General features: G+C 38.6%; 1 protein-coding gene across 13 annotated transcripts in view; it reads left to right on the top strand.

Moving 5' to 3' along the window:
- Window positions 1–21,422, top strand: part of LOC124615292 (voltage-dependent L-type calcium channel subunit beta-1) — a 720,562-nt gene that overhangs the window by 659,745 nt on the left and 39,395 nt on the right. For 5 of the 13 annotated variants that reach the window (XM_047143072.1, XM_047143069.1, XM_047143074.1 and 2 more), the window contains 2 exons: window positions 2,509–2,701; window positions 14,821–14,868. In XM_047143072.1, the coding sequence (XP_046999028.1) occupies window positions 2,509–2,701; window positions 14,821–14,868 (241 nt within the window). Of the gene's footprint in view, window positions 1–2,508; window positions 2,702–12,522; window positions 12,565–12,968; window positions 13,092–14,820; window positions 14,869–16,548; window positions 16,637–21,422 lie in introns of all 13 variants that reach the window. The other 8 variants (XR_006979770.1, XR_006979769.1, XR_006979772.1 and 5 more) reach the window with 8 other exon arrangements.

Genomic DNA, 21,422 nt, shown 5'->3' with positions numbered 1-21,422 from the left:
CTCTCTCTCTCTCTCTCTCTCTCTCTCTCTCTCTCTCTCTCTCCTTTCCTCCCCTTGCGTCTAACCAAATGAAGAACATGTTTGACAATACCGCCTATGGAAGGCTATTTGAATGTATACTTGTGGTAATCTGAAAGGCTAACTTCGTGGAGAAATAACTCAGAAACAGTGCAATGTATCGAATTTATTTTCTTGACTATTATTTCTCACCACAGCCTCTCCTGAAACACCCTTACAAGATTTTCAGGCTGTTTCTGTCTGTCCAGTATAGAGGTGGCATTGATTCGCAGACAGGCAGAATGAAAAAGACTGCTAGAATATTAAAGCTTTCAGACAAAGTCCTTCTGGAAACTCACACACACACACACACACACACACACACACACACACACACACACACACACACACACACACACGCGCGCGCGCGCATGCCTACTGCCTCAGGGCACTAGACTAGTGACCATGTTTGTGTGATTTGTGCTTGTGTGAATGTTTGTTCTACTGCAGAAGAAGGACTTTGTCTGAAAGCTTTAATATTTCAGAAGTCTTTTTCATTATGCCTATCTGTGACTCAACACTTCCCCTATTTTGTGAGTATATCCTATCTATATTATTATTTTGCAAACAACTGTTGTTTGTAAATGCTCAAAAGTGTTTCAGCACCTTTGTGCCATCTTAAGAGGGTTCTTTTGTTCAGTTCTGTAAAACACAAAACAGGTTTTTGAGTATTCAACCTATTTTACTTTGTCTGTTGTGGTTATTATCTTATTTTCTACATTTTTTGATTCTACAAGTGTCTCCTTTACATTGTTATATACTGGTAGTTTGTGATCTGAAACTAAATGATGTTGCTGTAAGTTTGGTTGGCGAGTTTACAAAATATTCTACCTATAAAAATTGTGTTAAACATAATGTTGCTCCACCACATTCTGTTAAGCCATCAGTAATGCTTTGGTTTATTATTAAAAGTTTTTCAACTTTCATGTAGGTTGTCAATATTTTTAGATGAGCAACTAATTTTCTGGTATTAAATCTCTTAAAATTTCGTCTTAAAATGCTTGTTTGGGATTCATTTCCACCACTGAAATATTTTGTCTGCCTAACAGATGACTGCTGAGAATGCCAGCAGGAAGCTGTTGAATTTGAAATAACAGGCTTCTACATAGTAACCACGAAATCACTGAATTCAGTAACATTGCAAGGAATAAGAATGGAATTCATTTGTTATAATGTTCCATAGATCCCACTATAGGGAAAATTGTATGTGGAAAAGGGCTAGAAGTTCTAGAAACTATGGTATTTTTCCTGTGATTGTTTAGTCTTTGCCATGGTATTCATCACTTTTGTGAGTATAGACCAGTTCGAAAGTTATTTGAAAACAGTATTACATATCACATACTGTCTGGTAACAAATAGGTAAAAGTGAAACGAGAATTTTAAGATAGTAAAATTACATTGTATAAAGTATTTAGGTATGTACTCACAACAAACATATAAAAGGTTTTGTTGTGTTATTCTGGTTACCGCATATTAAAACTGTAACTAAAAGAAACTAATAGTAAGAGAAGAGCTCCTCTGTTCTTCAGTTCCTCAGTGAGTAGAATTCCTTCATACACAAGGTGGCAACAACGTACAGTTATAATAAGATGATATCTAAAATATCAGATATTAAATTTATATCTACAAACAAAGATGATGTGACTTACCAAAAGAAAGCGCTGGCAGGCCTCAACCTCCGCTAATTTCAAGTTGCCGCCGCTCATACAGCACCTGTCTTTCAACAACATCTTTGCCTCTGTACTTCTGCCTCGACTGACATCTCTGCCGAAACTCTTTGCCTTTACAAATGTCTGCTTGTGTCTGTGTATGTGCGGTTGGATATGGGTGTGTGTGCGAGTGTATACCTGTCCTTTTTTTCCCCCTAAGGTAAGTCTTTCCGCTCCTGGGATTGGAATAACTCCTTGCCCTCTCCCTTAAAACCCACATCCTTTCGTCTTTCCCTCTCCTTCCCTCTTTCCTGATGAAGCAACCATTGGTTGCGAAAGCTTGAATTTTGTGTGTATGTTTGTGTTTGTTTGTGTGTCTGTCGACCTGCCAGTGCTTTTGTTTGGTAAGTCACATCATCTTTGTTTTTGGATATATTTTTCCCACATGGAATGTTTTCCCTCTATTATATCCAGACATTAAATTTATGTATATAGTAAAGAGCTTATTAATTTATGGACATTAAACAGTAGTGTATGCTTGTAGACATTAAAATTACCCTTGATATAAATTGTATGCAGTGTTATTTCTAACTTCCCTGTAAATTCATTGTCACTGATATCAATTTATCAATACATGTACTAATAATAGACTCATTTCAAACAATTCTAAACTTTTATTTGTCTGAATAGTGGTAAATTTCCTGTTACGATTGTTTCTTTGCACCTGTTTTTGTAAGGTCAAAAACCATCAACCAAGCACTGGTCTTGAATAACAGAAAAGCATACCTTTCATGTGCTACAGGCTTACTGGCGAGCAACACACCCGCCAGCAATTCCACCACCATCACAGCAGCCACCAGTAGTGCCTGTCGGCTTACCCAGGCAGAGCCAGAATCAGGTTCCTGGTCAACAGAATCCCCAGCAGGCGCAAGCGCAGCAGTTGTCTCCTGGGGCAGTGCCTTCCACTTCTGACCACAACGTAACCACACCTCCTGGTAAGTACCACAGCATTCCAAAGTCATAAGTTACTTTTCAACAGCAGAGAATTAAGTCTAATTTACTTTTTTTGATAACCATCATGCTGTGTCTCGTACAACATCAAACAGAGACAACTTCCAACAGAAATCTTACCACCTACTTTGCAGTGGTAGATGTTTTTCTTTTTGTAATTAGTGTAATTTTTTTAATATCCATAGCTTGGTTGTGCCTAAGAATTCACCCTATTCTCATTAGGTATCACACTTAACATCTAAAAGGAGTGACCTGCTGCAGAATAAAAGAGTAATGTTGTATGGAATACTTACTGATTTGGGAGACTATCTCTGCAATAAATAACTCGTCTTGTATACCCATAATGCAGTTTATGCAGCCATGTTAATGATTTCTGTTAAGGAAAAAAAATCTCCCATCAATACATCCATATGACAGGAAATAAATGTTTAATAGGTATCACTCCCTATGCTCAATAATGTTTATTCTGCCAGTATTAAAATGGAAGTAGTTTTCTTTGAACCTGGGTCCACAGTTGCTAAGAATTTTTGAGTGATTCCAAGCTGCCTGCAGCTGTCAGTTTTTAGTTTATTTTTAATACTGTTGCACAGTTTCACCCTTATGTCATTTTCAAATACTATGTGTTTGCTGTTTGATTATGAAAAAAATCTGCAATGGAGAGTAATCCAGTGGCATGTTAAAAACTAAAATTAAAATCAGATCTTCCATAACAGGCTAAAACTAATCTCCTGCACAAGCCATTTAGTAACTTCAAATAAGAAGTAAATATTTGTGACTTGGAAGAAAGCTATGACTGTAAAATAAAATTGCATGTACTGTTCAGGCAGGATGTGACAGCTGTACAGCAAATATTCTGCAGATTGAATACTGCATGCTTTCACTTTCACAGTGGAGAAATCGAATCCAGCCGTGATACACTGAAGATGATCATCTTCTATATGGTTCCCACAATATTCACTATCTAGAAGCAGCATATTTCCAACACATTGTAAAATATAGTACTATCTTATCACACTTATTAATAGTTTCTAATTATGATTTATTGATACATCACTTGCTTTTGACATATGTGGCAAGAGGGCACACATACGTTCAGGAAATAGTATCGATAAAAGCTAGAAAAGGTTCCTATAAGCACATGTGAGGAAACAAGAAAACTTCTTTTTTATTTTTTATGCATGTTTCTGTATGTAGTTCACTGAAAGCAGTGGTTTCTGTAATGGTTCCACACAGTGTGATAAACATGAACATTGACATGGACACATATTGTTTCTCACAGTAAATGGCAGTCCTTATATTCTGCTATGGTTTAGCCAATAGATGTAATCAACAGGCTCATGTTATGGATGTCAAATGACATTCACAGAATTTGAACTGTAATAAAAAAAAGTTTGTTGTTGATTACTTCAGCAGCTTACAGATATCAGATTGGAATAAGGACAACACATCATGGTGTCCTCACTTAGTTTGCAAGCTGGATATGGAAGAGCTATAGTAGTAACGAGTATATGATGATCTTGAAACATATGTGCAAAGGATTATAACTTCTGAAGGCCTTGACAACATGATGAATTGTGCATAAGTATTCACTTTACGCATATGATTTACATGGCCACTTTCGGGCCCCAAGACCATTATGCAGGATTACAGTTCTGCCAGTTGCTGCTAATTCAGTGCACTTAAGATCTGCAGTTCACCACGTCCATTTTCTTTTTAAGATTTGTCAGAGTGGGATTGTTCACACATGTGGGCAGCTGAAAATTCTCAGCTGATTACGGAAGTAAGGTGTCAGGTTCACTTCAGGATTAGAAACAGAACTTGGGGATGACTGCCTCAGACTCATACCCTTTTTCTTGGAAACATTAACAGGTGATTTTGCCAATAATTTCTCTTCAACAACCACCCAGCCAGATTGCCAAACATTACAAACATTATTCTTTGTAATTTTGCCAATATCCTCTCACAGTCAGATTGAATTTCACTGTGAATCTAACAGGCGTGTTGGTGCCAAACACTATAAAATTATGTAACAAGGAAAACTGCCAAACAGCTGTACAATTTGAGAAGTTATTCTATTTTGTTTTGACAACCAGTTTCAGCAGTTCACAATGCTATCTTCAGGCCCCTGTGCACCTCATGTGTAGACACTTGATCTTATCAATATTGGCATACTGAAGCCATCAGTATCTGTATGTTGTGAATTTGTATTTCAAGTGCTTCCTTTGAAGACTTGTCAAGTTTTCAAAAGAAGCACTTGAAATATAAATTCATGTCATCCAGGTACTCATGGCTCCAGTATGACAATATCAGTACAATTGATTCTCTATACATAAGGTACATATGGGGCCTGAAAATGGCATATTAAATTGCCGAAACTGCTTTTGAAAATAAAATAAAATAACTTCTCAAATGGCAAGGCTGTTTGGTGATTTTCCTAGTTAATTAGACCAGCCACTGTCCTGCATACACAGAAGCTCAACAGAGACTGTAAAATTACGTTAGCTGACATAATGGAATGACAGACCCTCCTTATCAGTGTACTGCTGTACGCAACTCGCTGTTACAGTAGGTGGCAGTTTACAGGGGTGTGTGGCAGTAGGTCGGTACTGATCTGCTTGCCAGTACTGCATGACACTATGTTGATACTGACATACTTGCCAGTACTGCGACACTGCAAGCCAGCCACACTGCTCCAACCTGTGAAACTCACCTGACCTTAATTAAGTGCAGTTATTAGTACACTGTGCTCCAACATGTGAATTCTGCCTAATTAAGTTTGTAACACAACCACATTTGAGGAATTAGAGTACAATTACTAATAAAGGGAAACAAATTCTGGTAGAACTGAGCTATATTCTGGAGGCCCAGTGCCCTCAAAGTAAGTGGTTGTATATGTGTCATTGGATCAAACCAAATTCAGAGATGGCACCTATCACAACTTATAGAAATTGCTCAAATGTAAGTGTGCCATTACTGTTGGTACAAAGGCCACCAAGAAATGTAACTCACATAAGAGTTTTGTCTTTTGAATACCATAACACAAATAATCTAAATTGGGAAGATGCAGTTAATGCTCTTTGCCATGTTGGATGTCTCACAGCTCACTAGAATAGTTACGATTGCTGTAAATAAATTATTTTGTATCCTCCAAGTCAACGAATCTCACAAATTGATATTTGCAACCAAAGGGTCATTGACGATGAAATACCAAAACACTTGAGTAGCTAACAGCTCACCAATATGTCGTGTTCACTTACCTTCACATATGGGTGGTGCTGTGTACCACATGCCATTAGCTTTCTTCATGAACTATGCGTGTCTAAGCCTCAGCAATTTGTCACCAGCAGCATTATACATCAAACACATTCTTAAATTTCACTATGTGTGTGACTTAGGTACTGTTGTTAACACAGTATGCACCCAAAAAAAGCTTATTGTGCAATCAAGACGAAGTGACACTCATCACACATGTGTCCTTCTCAACCGTCGAACTGCGTTTCCTGTAACAATGACTTGTCACCCTACTGCTCACAGTTCTTGGAGGTAGTGACATCAGACACCAACGGGCATCAAATATTACTTCTGCTTGTTATTACATTATTCTCTCCAATTTAAGTACATGGAAACCAACTCTAAACACTGTTAATGGTTGTAAATACGGTGAATTCTCTACTGCCCACCACAGCAAAATGTACGGTGAACTGTTTTCCTTTTTGGCTTGGCCCACTGACTGGCTCGTCCGCAGGAACCAAAGTGAAGGGGTGCTCACTTTGAGAACTGTGTCTTAACTTTAAAATTGAGCCCTTTTCGGTATCCGTGCACCTGCTCCTACCCTTTCCAGGCCCTGCTGGCTTTGCCGGCCAAGCTGACTGGTGAAATTATGGGCCACCATCAGTGCCTGCCTTCAAATGCACTAGCCCCAATCTCCTGCCCTCCAACCACCTCTGAGTAAATTCTGACAGATTCTCTTAATTAAAACTTAAATATCTCCGGTCTGTATCCTCTGATCATTATTAATATTTTTACCACTATCATCATACTAAAGTTCCATCGATTAAAAAAACAAAGATGCTGTGACTTACCAAACGAGAAAGCGCTGGTAGATAGACACAATAAAAAACACACAAGCACACACAAAAATTTCAAGCTTTCGCAACCGACGGTTGCTTCATCAGGAAAGAGGGAAGGAGAGGGAAAGACATAACGATGTGGGTTTTAAGGGAGAGGGTAAGGAATCATTCCAATCCTGGCAACAGAAAGACTTACCTTAAGGGGAAAAAAGGACAGGTATATACACACACACACACACACACACACACACATATACAGACACAGGCAGATATATGTAAATGCAAGGAAGTTGGGCAGAGATGTCAGTCGAGGCGAAAGTACAGAGGCAAAGATGTTGTTGAATGACAGGTGAGGTACGAGGGGCGGCTGTGAGTCACTGTGAGTCCAGATCATGAAGATGTCATCAATAAATCTGTACCAAAATTTGGATTGGCAGGCCTGGGTAACCAAGAAGGCTTCCTCTAAGCCACCCATAAATAGGTTGGCGTTTGAGGGGGCCATCCTGGTACCCATGGCTGTTCCCTTTAATTGTTGGTATGTCTGGCCTTCAAAAGTGAAGAAGTTGTGGGTTAGGATGAGGCTGGCTAAAGTAATGAGGAAAGAGGTTTTAGGTAGGGTAGCAGGTGATCGGTGTGAAAGGAAGTGCTCCATCGCAGCGAGGCCCTGGACGTGCGGAATATTTGTGTATAAGGACCCATTCCATATCAAATTATCCCTTCCCTACAGCTTAGGATTTTGTGGCAAACAAATCTGCTCCAGTCCTCAATCCCTGAACCACCTGAAAACACTTTCGCATCCCGCAACCACCCTCCTGGCCTGGTACAGAAGCAAATAGCTAGACCCACTTCCTCATCCCCTCAAACCCAGAACCTCCTACAGAAGAACCCCAAAAGTGCTCCACTTGTGACAGGATAGTTTCCGTGACTGGATCAGACTCTGAATATGGCTCTCCAGCAGGGATACGACTTCCTCAAATCCTGCCCTGAAATGAGATCCATCCTTCATGAAATCCTCCCTACTCCACCAAGAGTGTCTTTCTGCTGTCCACCTAACCTTCGTAACCTCTTGCTTCATCCCTATGAAATCCCCAAACCACCTTCCCTACACTCTGACTCCTACCCTTGTAACTGCCCCTTGTGTAAAACCTGTCCCATGCACCCTCCCTCCACCACCTACTTCAGTCCTGTAACCCGGAAGGTGTACTTGATCAAAGGCAGAGCCACATGTGAAAGCACCCACGTGATTTACCAACTGACATGCCTACACTGTGGGAATGACCAGCAACAAACTGTCAATTCACATGAACGGACACAGGCAGACAGTGTTTGTTGGCAATGAGGATCACCCTGTGGCTAAACATGCCTTGGTGCACGGCCAGCACATCTTGGCACAGTGTTCACCGTCTGGGTTATCTGGATACTTCCCACTGACACCAACCTATCAGAACTCCGGAGATGGTACTTGCCCTTCAAGATATTCTCTCTTCCTGTTACCCACCAGGCCTCAACCTCTGCTAATTTCAAGTTGCTGCACCTCGTACCTCACCTGTCACTCAACAACATCTTTGCCTCTGTACTTTTGCCTCGACTGACATTTCTGCCCAACCTCTTTGCATTTACATATGTCTGCCTGTGTCTGTATATGTGTGGATGAATGTGTGTGTGTGTGTGTGTGTGTGTGTGTGTGTGTGTGTGTGCGCGCGTGAGTGTATACCTGTCCTTTTTTCCCCTTAAGGTAAGTCTTTCTGTTCCCGGGATTGGAATGACTCCTTACCCTCTCCCTTAAAACCCACATCCTTTCATCTTTCCCTCTCCTTCCCTCTTTCCTGATGAAGCAACCGTGGGTTGCGAAAGCTTGAATATTTATGTGTGTGTTTGTGTGTTTTTTATTGTGTCTGTCAACATACCAGCACTTTCTCGTTTTGTAAGTTACATCAGGGGAACATTCCACGTGGGAAAAATATATCTAAAAACGAAGATGTCGTAACTTACCAAACAAAAGCGTTTGAATGTTGCTAGAGGCACTAACAAACACAAACACACACACAAAATTAAAGCTTTCGCAACCCACGGTTGCTTTATCAGGAAAGAGGGAAGGAGAGGGAAAGACAAAAGGATGTTGGTTTTGAAGGGAGAGGGTAAGGAGTCATTCCAAACCCTGGAGCAGAAAGACTTACCTTAGGGGGAAAAAGGGACAGGTATACACTCGCACGCGCGCGCGCGCGCACGCACACACACACACACACACACACACACACACACACACACACATCCATCCGCACATATACAGACACAAGCAGACATATGTAAAGGCAAAGAGTTTGGGCAGAGATTTCAGTTGAGGCGGAAGTACAGAGGCAAAGATGTTGTTGAATGACAGGTGAGGTATGAGCGGCGGCAACTTGAAATTAGCGCAAACAAAAAGAGAAAGTAATTTCAATATGCCCTCTCTTCCCGTTACCCACCAGGCCTCAACCTCCCCTAATTTCAAGTTGCTGCCACTCATACCTCACCTGTCATTCAACAACATCTTTGCCTCTGTACTTCTGCCTCAACTGACATCTCTACTCAAACTCTTTGCCTTTACATATGTCTGCTTGTGTCTGTATATGTGCGGATGGATATGTGTGTGTGTGTGTGCGCGAGTGTATACCTGTCCCTTTTTCCTCCTAAGGTAAGTCTTTCCGCTCCTGGGATTGGAATGACTCCTTACCCTCTCCCTTAAAGTCCACATCCTTTCGTTTTTCCCTCTCCTTCCCTCTTTCCTGATGAAGCAACCGTGGTTTGCGAAAGCTTTAATTTTGTGTGTGTGTTTGTGTTTGTTAGTGTCTCTATCAACATACCAACGCTTTCGTTTGGTAAGTTATTGATTGAGGTGGCGCAGTGGTTAGCACACTGGACTCACATTCTGGAGGACGCCGGTTCAATCCGGCATCCGGCCATCCTGATTTAGGTTTTCTGTGATTTCCCTAAATGGCTTCAGGCAAGTGCCAGGATGGTTCCTTCGAAAGGGCACGGCCGGCTTCCTTCCCTAATCCGATGAGACTGATGACCTCGCAGTTTGGTGTCTCCCCCCAAATCAACCCAACCCAACAGTATAAATTAATGGCAACCTGTACATCGTGTACTATGGCACATACACAGGGACAAATTCAACTTTAAAAATCTATTTCAAAAGGTTAAAGACTGCATAGTTGTTACATGGTAGTTGTTGGGTATTATTGTGATTACACTGTCACTGTCACCAACAACTAACCTAGGCAGAACCCAAGGACCAACATTAGCAAAGTAATGTGTGAACATTGCATTGGTTGCTTTGTTGTTGGAATGAGGTTTTTGGCGAAAATGAAGATTCCATCATTTCATATGCATTGTTTTACCACCAGCTCAAAGTGGAAGCAATACGTTTCATTTGTGGATCACAAAAAATCTGTCTACTATTCATATGATAGTGTAGAGAGTACAACTTTAGTGCATTTGTTGGTGAATAATGATGCTGACATTTTCTGCATTCACCAGGAATGTTTCTGCTGTATTATATTGGATCATTCAGTTACTCATTTTACAAAACGGTCTGTGATGTCAATTACTTCCTTTTGATAGTCTTGTGCAATTGTGTAGGAGATCAGATGTGCTCTCTATGGACATTCATCTGGTATGAAAATCTCTGCACCAAAAGAACACTATGTATTGTGATAGATAGCTTTACTACTTATATTCCAGAATACGATATATTGCCACCATCATCAGCAAGTGTAGAAACTTGGTGGAAATCTGCATATGTATATGTCTCTTATTTAACAACAGCATCATGTTTACACATATCTTCAGCACAAACCACTCTTTCCAGTGGCAATCATTGTACAGACTTGCAATACACATAACACCTTCTAGTGGTGCAAATTCAGAGTTCTAAGTTTTGATTCAATGAAACTGTCGGGGGATTTACTTTCATTTGTACAACTCTTATGAGTCTCATCAGTTAAAGATATTGGGAATGGCTTGTAATGAAAAAGGTAGTTGGTACTCACCATACAGTGGAGATGCTGAATGGCAGATAGGCACAACAAAAGGACTGTCAACCAAGTGATCACTCACCCAAAAATACCTTCACCAGGATTAGATAAAACAAACACACACACTCTCTCTCTCTCTCTCTCACACACACACACACACACACACACACACACACACACACACACACACACACACACACACGACCACAGTCTTCGCTGCTGCCGAGCCAGAGATTGTGGTCATGTGTGTGTGTGTGTGTGTGTGTGTGTGTGTGTGTAATTCTGATGGTAGGCTTTTTTTACCATAAGCTTTTGAATACATTGAGAGAGTATTTAAGGACTATCCTTCGCAGGAGAAGTATTCAGTGAAAGAAACCATTTGTTAAATGAATAAGGGACAGGATAATACTTGTGACCTGCTGGTCAGTGAGATGGCATTGTTTGAGGTCATAGGTATATGTGGCAGGAAGAGAGGAGGCAGCTCACTATCAAATTTAGGAAAAATAAATGATTGTCAGCAACTACTAAATGATAAGGATTGAGAGGCTACACAGTAGTTTTGTGACCATTTGCGCTACTTATTTCAGATAAATAACTGGGGTCAAATTGTGGTGCTATATCCAGTAAGAAATATAGTATAAGTGGTAACCTCAAAAATATGAAAGAACAAAAACTGTGAGCAAACATTAGGATAGGCAACCACTCACTTGCAGCAGTTTGACAGATGACACATACACACATGTGACGGACCAAGAAAATGCACTTGCCTTGTGCCAGCTATAACCCATTTCACTCATTTGTATGGCAGTTCAGCTATTGTTTTGTTCTTATGCGCCATTAGTAATGCCCAACACATCCTTACATGCAATTAAATTTGGAAATGGTACACTGCAGTCTGTTTTGTGGCAACGCACAGCAAATTTTTCAGCATGATGATGCTTTTCCTAAACTTATTTCACAAAAAAGGCCTCTGTTACACAAAACTCATCAGTTCCTCATCTCTTTAGTGTAAATATATCATGTACCATTTTGAAAACACAACCATATGGTGCTAATGTAGAATATTTTCTAATGTCTTGGACTGTACAATAAACACACAAACTTAATAAGTCAATGTGATTTAAAGTAGCATTTTGTAATTATCTCATTTACAACCTTCATGTCCAATGATATGCCTTATCCTGTCTTGTTACTGTCTCTTTCTTTAGATTGTACATATTTACTGTTACGTACATTTACTGGCTTTTTTATTTTATTTTCTCTGTGAAGTGTTTATCTATTGAAAAATCCATTGTTTTCCTTCCCTTTCTGCTGTGCCTTATATTTAATTTCCCTTTCCTAATTCCACATTTACCTTCCTTTGGATACAAATATTGTTGTTATTTTCTTTAAGAACAAATGATTAAGTTTTATATAATTCTCTGTTGTAAGGAGAGCACATAAACATATATATTAGAGTATCATCACACTATATATCACTTTTGCATGTACTGTCATGTGTTTTCATTGTTCAGTGTCGTTCTTTCATATGCATGATGGGCTCCTTCTCTTACGTCTTCACAAAAACTGTATCATTTCACAAATGGATGTAATTGCTTATGTGTGACATTGTCAAAGGTTTAGGCACATATTTGATTTTGTTATGCATGACTATAATTTATTCATCTTGTTAAACTGTGCTTCTGCTTAACAGCATCAAACTTTATGTCTATCCTACAGGAATTCATCATGATCCGTATGGATATCCACATGCTCACAGAGGTACGAGCTGACACAAACATGTTGCAACAGATAGTTAATAACAAAAAACCTTCAATTAAGTATGTTTTGTGTTGTACCTCATACAGGTTGTGTTATATGGATAGAGATAAGCTGTGCGTTTCTTAGATATTTGCTCATTTAATTTTCACATAAGATGCTTCTTTTTTCTTTTTGTTGTATAACAAAATCTGTGCTTAGATATTTATAATTGTAAAAGCCATTGTTCTGGAGACTACCTATCTCAAAAGAAAACATACTTCTCTTTTCCATTTTTCTTTTAATTTCTTTTTATGTGGCATGTTCATTATCAAACTTAGTTTTCTTTCTTTTTTAGCATGCAACTGATATTTTAATTTTTTTTATATTTCTTTTATTCTCTTCTCCTTTTGTCTTATGACTGGCAGAGCCTGTAGTTCCATCAACTGGTGTTGTGCGACAAACTTCTACAGTACCATTATTAGGCTGAGCACTGATGTATTTGGAATTCAAAACAGTAGTTGACCCAGATTTTATTATATTCAGTTGCCGTAAGTATAGTAGTAATGTGCATGTGATGTATCTTTGATGCATGTTTGAGTTTGTTAGTTTTGAAAGGTTGCCTTGATTTCTGCAAATCTTGTGGCATGTCAGACGTGAGTTTATCTCTGTGATGAAAGTTTGTATGAGATTTTGGCTCACATTTTTAGCCCTATGTACTATAAAAAAATTATGTTACTCATTTAAATATTGCTGTAAATATATTCATTTTTCTCTCTTTTGATAGTTTTTCAAGTCCCGTTTCAGCTCCTCTTTAATACTAAATCATCAAATAGGTATTCTGGTTCAGAACGCATGACATGATGACAAACATTATAACATTTCGACTGTTTGGGAGATTACTTGATGATTATGTATACTAAGATTTTAATTTTGTAAGGTACACATGTTACAGAATGCAATTGTATAGCTTAATATAATAACTGTTTAGGAAGAGAGTCCATACATACCAATACATCTCAACACCAAGAATGTAATTAATAAGTTACAAGAAATGCCAACAAATTAATGTGTAAGATTCTCAACTGCCATCAGCTTGACACCACAATACTGCACTGTAATGTACTATTGTGCATTGTTGAGACATATGGTTATTAGAGAGGGGATTCCTTTGGTAGTCTCTCTAATTAATTTACTTGACATAATTTTGACATGACCTGGCACAACACTGACAGTTTCTGAACATTCTAAATGAATGTCAAGTAAACCTGCAAATTTTGGCAAAATTGCCACTATGAACAGACATTGCTGTGAAGTTTTCAATAGTGTGTTCCTTGGTCTGTTTCTTGTTTTGTATTTCTTTGTTGCAGCAATTGTTATAGTTACTGTGATTTTCATTTGAAATTCATTAATTTCTTTTAGCAAATCTTTATTTGGGAGAGGTGCAGCAGTCATTCTCCCCCTCTCCCTCCCTTCCTCACCCCCCTCTCTCTTACCTCCTCGTCCCCTCTCCCTGTGCCCTCTCCATGCCCCCTCGCCACCCCGTCTCTTCTCCCTGTCCCATCTCCATGCCCCCCTCATACCCTCTCCCTCTCTCCCCCACTCTCTCTACCCCTCCCCCTCTATTCCCTCCCTCTCTCTCTTCCACTCCCCCCCCCCTGCCCCCCCCTCTCTCTCTCTCTCTCTCTCTCTCTCTCTCTCTCTCTCTCTCTCTCTCTCTCTCTCTCGCACACACACACACACACACACACACACACACACACACACATAACCACACAAAAAAACCAATTACACCATCTGTGCATGGGCATTGTGTTCCATTTTAGCATGATACTCTCAATTTGTATTTCCAAAGTGTTGCTTGCAGCTGAGTGCACTGTTGTCCAGGTTTATGCTTTCAGATACCATGTATATTGAATTTTTCAAATCAATATTTAGTCTTTATACATAAACTAAGGCTTTTATATCTCTCCATGACATTTTACATCTGGTGTAGTGGCTTATGCAATGTCCATCTCCACAGTTTCTTTTCAGTCATATATTTGTAAGAAACATGCATAAAAAAATCAAGCATTTAGTGAACTAGTATTAAACTATTATCTAACTTATGTGATAACATAATTTCAGGGAGTTTTGTTATTAGTGATGACACTATAGCTTCGTTTAATTGAAGTTCACTAATTTCTCTGAATGGTAATAGTCAGGTTTCTTCCATACTACACACATCTACATAATTTAAATGTATTTTCAGAGCTTTTGTGATTTTCATTGTCATTACAGATCCTGAAGAATACCATTTTCTTGCTGCAAGAGTGTTATCACCTGAAGGTAACCCATTTGAGAAAGTATATGCTGAAGAATGTCAATATTTATTACTTTCTTTACTTTTGTTATGCTCATGATCTGTGGTGTGGACACTTGACATTCACTATCGCTAATAGTGCGGCACGCACACGCACGCATCCACACACACACACACACACACACACACACACACACACACACACACACACACACACATGTAAAACACTAAAAACACACAAGACCTTGAACTACATTTATGAAAATACTTGATGTGGTAAAAAAAGGAGAAACTTGCATAATCATAATAAATAAATGAATAGTACATGTAGAATAATTCATCCATTAATACCTCAACTTGCATTAAAGATTGTTAATAGCCTGAGTATGTTGGAGCAGTAATATTAATTACCCTTTGATAATAGAATACTTATAATTCTAAAGTTCCATCAAATTCATTATTTTTTTACTCAGTAACTTTTTTATGGTGGAAACACTGCATAAAGAAACGTCTGTCTTACTACTAGACGTAAACTGTATTTTAATTTACTCCTAATGACTGTATTGTCCTTAAAATTTCCCATTACCCACAGGACAGGATAATTGTGCTATTGTGACATAATTATTTGGATATATTTGACAGCAACAATCCAGTATTTCCATACGTTGATAATCTATTGTAGTCTATTTGGGTCATAAGATGTTTTGTTTCTAAGGAAATATGATTAGATTTTAAAAATACATGTCTCAGACTTCTAATGTCAGTGGCAAAAGATCAGATTTGGAATGCAGGTACTGATTTTTGTGTGCTGTTAAAATGTTTGGTTTCTGGATATGAAGTTCACATAATACTTTCTAACTGAAAATTACTACAGACAGTAATATTAGAGTTGCTAAAGATATAAATTACCATGAAATTAATTGTTAGAAAATATATTTCTTGGTGTTGATTCAATGTGTCTACACAGTATTTCAATAGCTGGTGTCGTCATCTTGATCAGGTCTCATGAGTGGTGCTCTCAGATATGCTTAGTGTCTGGTCTCTGCTTGGGACGATGAGAGTCTGGTTGAAGTCCAGACAGTAAGCACATTGAAAGTCAGCACTTTATGGGGATGAGTAAGTCAGTTGTCAAAATATTGTGCAGAAAGGAATACTCATCCTGGGCAGCACACTCAAAACGTACAGTATTTCAATCATATCAGGGGAATATCTGATATTACTGGGGAACAATAATTATTATTATTAATACTTCACAAGTAAAAAAGTATCTTCCATGACTACACACTGATTGTTAGATCAAGGCAGTCTAGTAAAATTATATGCCACAGCATGAGTCAATGCATGACATAGGCATGTTGTCTGTATGCCTGGCAAAAAACCCTATATCTATCAGAAATTGTGCTAAATGTACTATTTGTTTTTGCTACCTGTTTAGCTAACACCCAATGGTGATAAGAAAGAGATATTAGTCTATTTGTTTTAACTGTATTTATTTCCAAGAAAATGTAGTGTATTGGAAACAATACCTTGTTTCAAGACTGTCTCATACTTCATTTATTTTTTGTTTTTATGAAAGTAAGGACAGTCTTTCCTCCTCTTTCTGTAGATTTTTTGGTAGTCAGTTGCCTCAGATGATAGTATTTCTGGACAATTGTTGTTACAGAAGAAACTGTTCTGTGCTTAGAGTTTACAAATTACTTTCACAGATACCAGAAGAAGTGTGTACTGATGAGAGCAGTGGCATCTGTTGGTCACCGCTCACTTTATCATGTCTCACATTTACCAAAAGGGAAGGTAACAGTCTCAGATGATAAAAGCAAGGAAAATAACAGAGCACAGGCTTATGTGGCAAAGCTCCAAAGGCAAATTAACATGATATGTTAACTCAAATTTATGTGTTGCAAATATTTGACTACTTAAATAAATGCAGAAATATGCTTTTGTGTGCAATTTTTCATCAAATGCTTCAAATATTTTGCATGTTGCAACTGTTTAACAGTGAACTGTGAGTTTCTTATGTGTTGTTATGTGGCATAATCTTACAAATATTTCACATATCTAGCACTATTCTTTGTTTATCTTCGGAGTACTATTGATAATTTTTTGTAATTGGTGTTACGTTCATTTGTGTCTAGTGTGGTTTCATGGCTTTATTAACATATTTTCTATAAGCTTATTGCATGAATGAGATTTGTCATTTTAGCTTTTTTATATCATTATCAAGAAATCAAAAATTAATTTTATCTTTCTTATTCAAGATAGTGTTGAAATATACGTAGAGTGAAACATTGTGTAGAAGAATAATATAAGACCTAACTGATAAATTTTATAACAAAAGTAACAGAATATGATTTACTTAAGTGTAATTTGAAATCTGGAGAGGCAACAAAAAAAGAAATGTTAACAAAAATTTGTCCCAGTACTCAGATTTCTGTTTAATTTACATTTAACGCTATGTTACCCCACCATTCATAACAGCTTTGTTATTATTTGAAAACTAAACTCCTCAGAAACTATAGGTGATGTTTAGGACATGATTTATAAATTGAAAATGTATGACATAATATTGAAAATTGTTCATTGAATAACCTAGTGGATTCCTATTTCTGCATTTCTTGATTTGTCTTCATAGAATATAGAAATCCCAAATGGATAGAGGAAGCTACATATAACTCTTAATATGTGCCAGACATTCTGACAGTGAAATGGTGGTGTAGTTAGTAAGAAAGTGTTGGAGTTAATATTTACGTGTCATAGAAGTGTGTACAACATTCCTAATTCAAATCTCCACATTTAGAAAAGGCCACAAACTACAAATCATTGCTATGTTTTCTAAGTTTTCAAAATTTTATGTATGAAAGTGCATCTGTGGCAAAGATATTGTAATCTTCCAGCAGTAGCAGCAGCATGCAAGATATGACAGTGCCTTAGGTATTGCATTGTTGTGCCACTTGCGGTCTTGCTGTGGTCCAGAATACTGGATACTTCAGAGATACTCAATAATTCTCACTTCTTTTTGTTCAGAGCTTTGGACAATAACAGTGTGCTTTATGATTATTTCGTTACATTCTTGTGTGATATGGTTCTGTTGTAGAGACATACAAAAAAGATTACAGATGTGATATACTTATTATTTCACTTAAACAGGATAAAATCAAAATATTTACAGTTGGTTAATTGTTTGTAATACATCTCAAAGAACAGAAAAGCATAAAGAGTCACAATGCGTTATTCGCAGAGTTGTTTTTCACATATGTTGGACATGTAGCAAACACTAAAGTGTGCCAAGAGTGTATTAGTAGCAGTGATGTTGAACTTGTAACACATTTGTGTGTTCTGTAACAAAACACGTCCTCTGACTTTAAAGCAAATGAGATGAGGGCCTGCTAACAGTGCTAGCATCAAACTGATGCCAAAGTCCACTGCAGCCAAAATATAACCACGTGTGTGTCACATTGCATGACAGTGAACTTGGTAGATATTCTAATGCATTAATGCAGAACTGATTTATGCTGCAAAAAAAGGTAGTGCCAGTTTTGGCCATCAGGTACAAATCTAGCAATGTGAATGGAAGAAAGACATATAGAAATTTTACCATATGTAACAGATTGAGAATGGGATGTGGGCCAAAGGGTCAAACAAGTGCAAAAGGAATAATGTTTATTTTATTATTAACTGCCACTTACACAATTTGATCAGTATGAGCAATGGAGACATCAATGGGACATGTACATTGCCAGATTTGCACCTAGTGGCCAAAATTGGAAATAATTGTTTTCCATTGTAAATCTGTTCTCGCCAGCCGCGGTGGTCTAGCGGTTCTAGGCGCTCAGTCCTGAACCGCGTGACTGCTCCGGTCGCAGGTTCGAATCCTGCCTCGGGCATGGGTGTGTGTGTGATGTCCTTAGGTTAGTTAGGTTTAATTAGTTCTAAGTTCTAGGGGACTGATGACCACAGATGTTAAGTCCCATAGTGCTCAGAGCCATTTGAACCAAATGTGTTCTCCATTAACACATTGGCAAATCTGCCAAGTTTTGCTGACAGTACCTCCATGACTTGCTGCAACTGCCCGGTATATGACTAGTAGAGCTAAGTATCAGAAGATACTGTAAGGAATCAAATAATGCACATAAATAATTTAATTTGATAGGAATAAAAAGATGCACATCGTGTACATTTTGAAACACTGGAAGAAAGCTGAAGCTGTTTGTATGGAGGAAATAGGTGTATGTGCATGTCAGATGCTTAACACCTTAGCTATACAGTGAACAGTTTACCTTTCCTTCTTCCAATATTCATGTTCCACCAAGGATTTTTCAGTATCATTTCAGTGGCTAGTATTATTGTTTCATATGTATTTGCACAAGCAGGGGGGAGGGGTGGGGACAGTGTGAATAAATAGAGTGCTTCAAAAGCAATGGATCTGATCTTCAATTCCATGTTGTATGTCATGAACCATGGACCGTGCCGTTGGTGGGGAGGCTTGCGTGCCTCAGCGATACAGATAGCCGTACCGTAGGTGCAACCACAATGGAGGGGTATCTGTTGAGAGGCCAGACAAACGTGTGGTTCCTGAAGAGGTGCAGCAGCCTTTTCAGTAGTTGCAAGGGCAACAGTCTGGATGATTGACTGATCTGGCCTTGTAACAATAACCAAAACGGCCTTGCTGTGCTGGTACTGCGAATGGCTGAAAGCAAGGGGAAACTACAGCCGTAATTTTTCCCGAGGGCATGCAGCTTTACTGTATGATTAAATGATGATGGCATCCTCTTGGGTAAAATATTCCGGAGGTAAAATAGTCCCCCATTCGGATCTCCGGGCGGGGACTACTCAAGAGGATGTCGTTATCAGGAGAAAGAAAACTGGCGTTTTACGGATCGGAGCGTGGAATGTCAGATCCCTTAATCGGGCAGGTAGGTTAGAAAATTTAAAAAGGGAAATGGATAGGTTGAAGTTAGATATGGTGGGAATTAGTGAAGTTCGATGGCAGGAGGAACAAGACTTCTGGTCAGGTGACTACAGGGTTATAAACACCAAATCAAATAGGGGTAATGCAGGAGTAGGTTTAATAATGAATGGGAAAATAGGAATGCGGGTAAGCTACTACAAACAGCATAGTGAACGCATTATTGTGGCCAAGATAGATACGAAGCCCACACCTACTACAGTAGTACAAGTTTATATGCCAACTGGCTCTGCAGATGACGAAGAAATTGAAGAAATGTATGATGAAATAAAAGAAATTATTCAGATTGTGAAGGGAGACAAAAATTTAATAGTCATGGGTGACTGGAATTCGAGTGTAGGAAAAGGGAGAGAAGGAAACATAGTAGGTGAATATGGATTGGGGCTAAGAAATGAAAGAGGAAGCCGCCTGGTAGAATTTTGCACAGAGCACAATATAATCATAACTAACACTTGGTTTAAGAATCATGAAAGAAGGTTGTATACATGGAAGAACCCTGGAGATACTAAAAGGTATCAGATAGATTATATAATGGTAAGACAGAGATTTAGGAACCAGGTTTTAAATTGTAAGACATTTCCAGGGGCAGATGTGGACTCTGCCCACAATCTATTGGTTATGACCTGTAGATTAAAACTGAAGAAACTGCAAAAAGGTGGGAATTTAAGGAGATGGGACCTGGATAATCTGAAAGAACCAGAGGTTGTACAGAGTTTCAGGGAGAGCATAAGGGAACAATTCACAGGAATGGGGGAAAGAAATACAATAGAAGAAGAATGGGTAGCTTTGAGGGATGAAGTAGCGAAGGCAGCAGAGGATCAAGTAGGTAAAAAGACGAGGGCTAGTAGAAATCCTTGGGTAACAGAAGAAATATTGAAATTATTTGATGAAAGGAGAAAATAGAAAAATGCAGTAAATGAAGCAGGCAAAAAGGAATACAAACGTCTCAAAAATGAGATCGACAGGAAGTGCAAAATGGCTAAGCAGGGATGGCTAGAGGACAAATGTAAGGATGTAAAGGCCTGCCTCACTAGGGGTAAGATAGATACTGCCTACAGGAAAATTAAAGAGACCTTTGGAGAGAAGAGAACCACTTGTATGAATATCAAGAGCTCAGATGGCAACCCAGTTCTAAGCAAAGAAGGGAAAGCAAAAAGGTGGAAGGAGTATATAGAGGGTCTATACAAGGGCGATGTACTTGAGGACAATTTTATGGAAATGGAAGAGGATGTAGATGAAGATGAAATGGGAGATATGATACTGCGTGAAGAGTTTGACAGAGCACTGAAAGACCTGAGTCGAAACAAAGCCCCCCGGAGTAGACAACATTCCATTGGAACTACTGACGGCCTTAGGAGAGCCAGTCCTGACAAAACTCTACCATCTGGTGAGCAAGATGTATGAAACAGGCGAAATACCCTCAGACTTCAAGAAGAATATAATAATTCCAATCCCAAAGAAAGCAGGTGTTGACAGATGTGAAAATTACCGAACTATCAGTTTAATAAGTCACAGCTGCAAAATACTAACACGAATTCTTTACAGACGAATGGAAAAACTAGTAGAAGCCAACCTCAGGGAAGATCAGTTTGGATTCCGTAGAAACATTGGAAC

This window comes from Schistocerca americana, chromosome 5 (genome assembly GCF_021461395.2).
Source record: "Schistocerca americana isolate TAMUIC-IGC-003095 chromosome 5, iqSchAmer2.1, whole genome shotgun sequence".
Lineage (NCBI taxonomy): Eukaryota > Metazoa > Arthropoda > Insecta > Orthoptera > Acrididae > Schistocerca > Schistocerca americana.
This window is presented reverse-complemented; position numbering and strand designations above follow the sequence as displayed.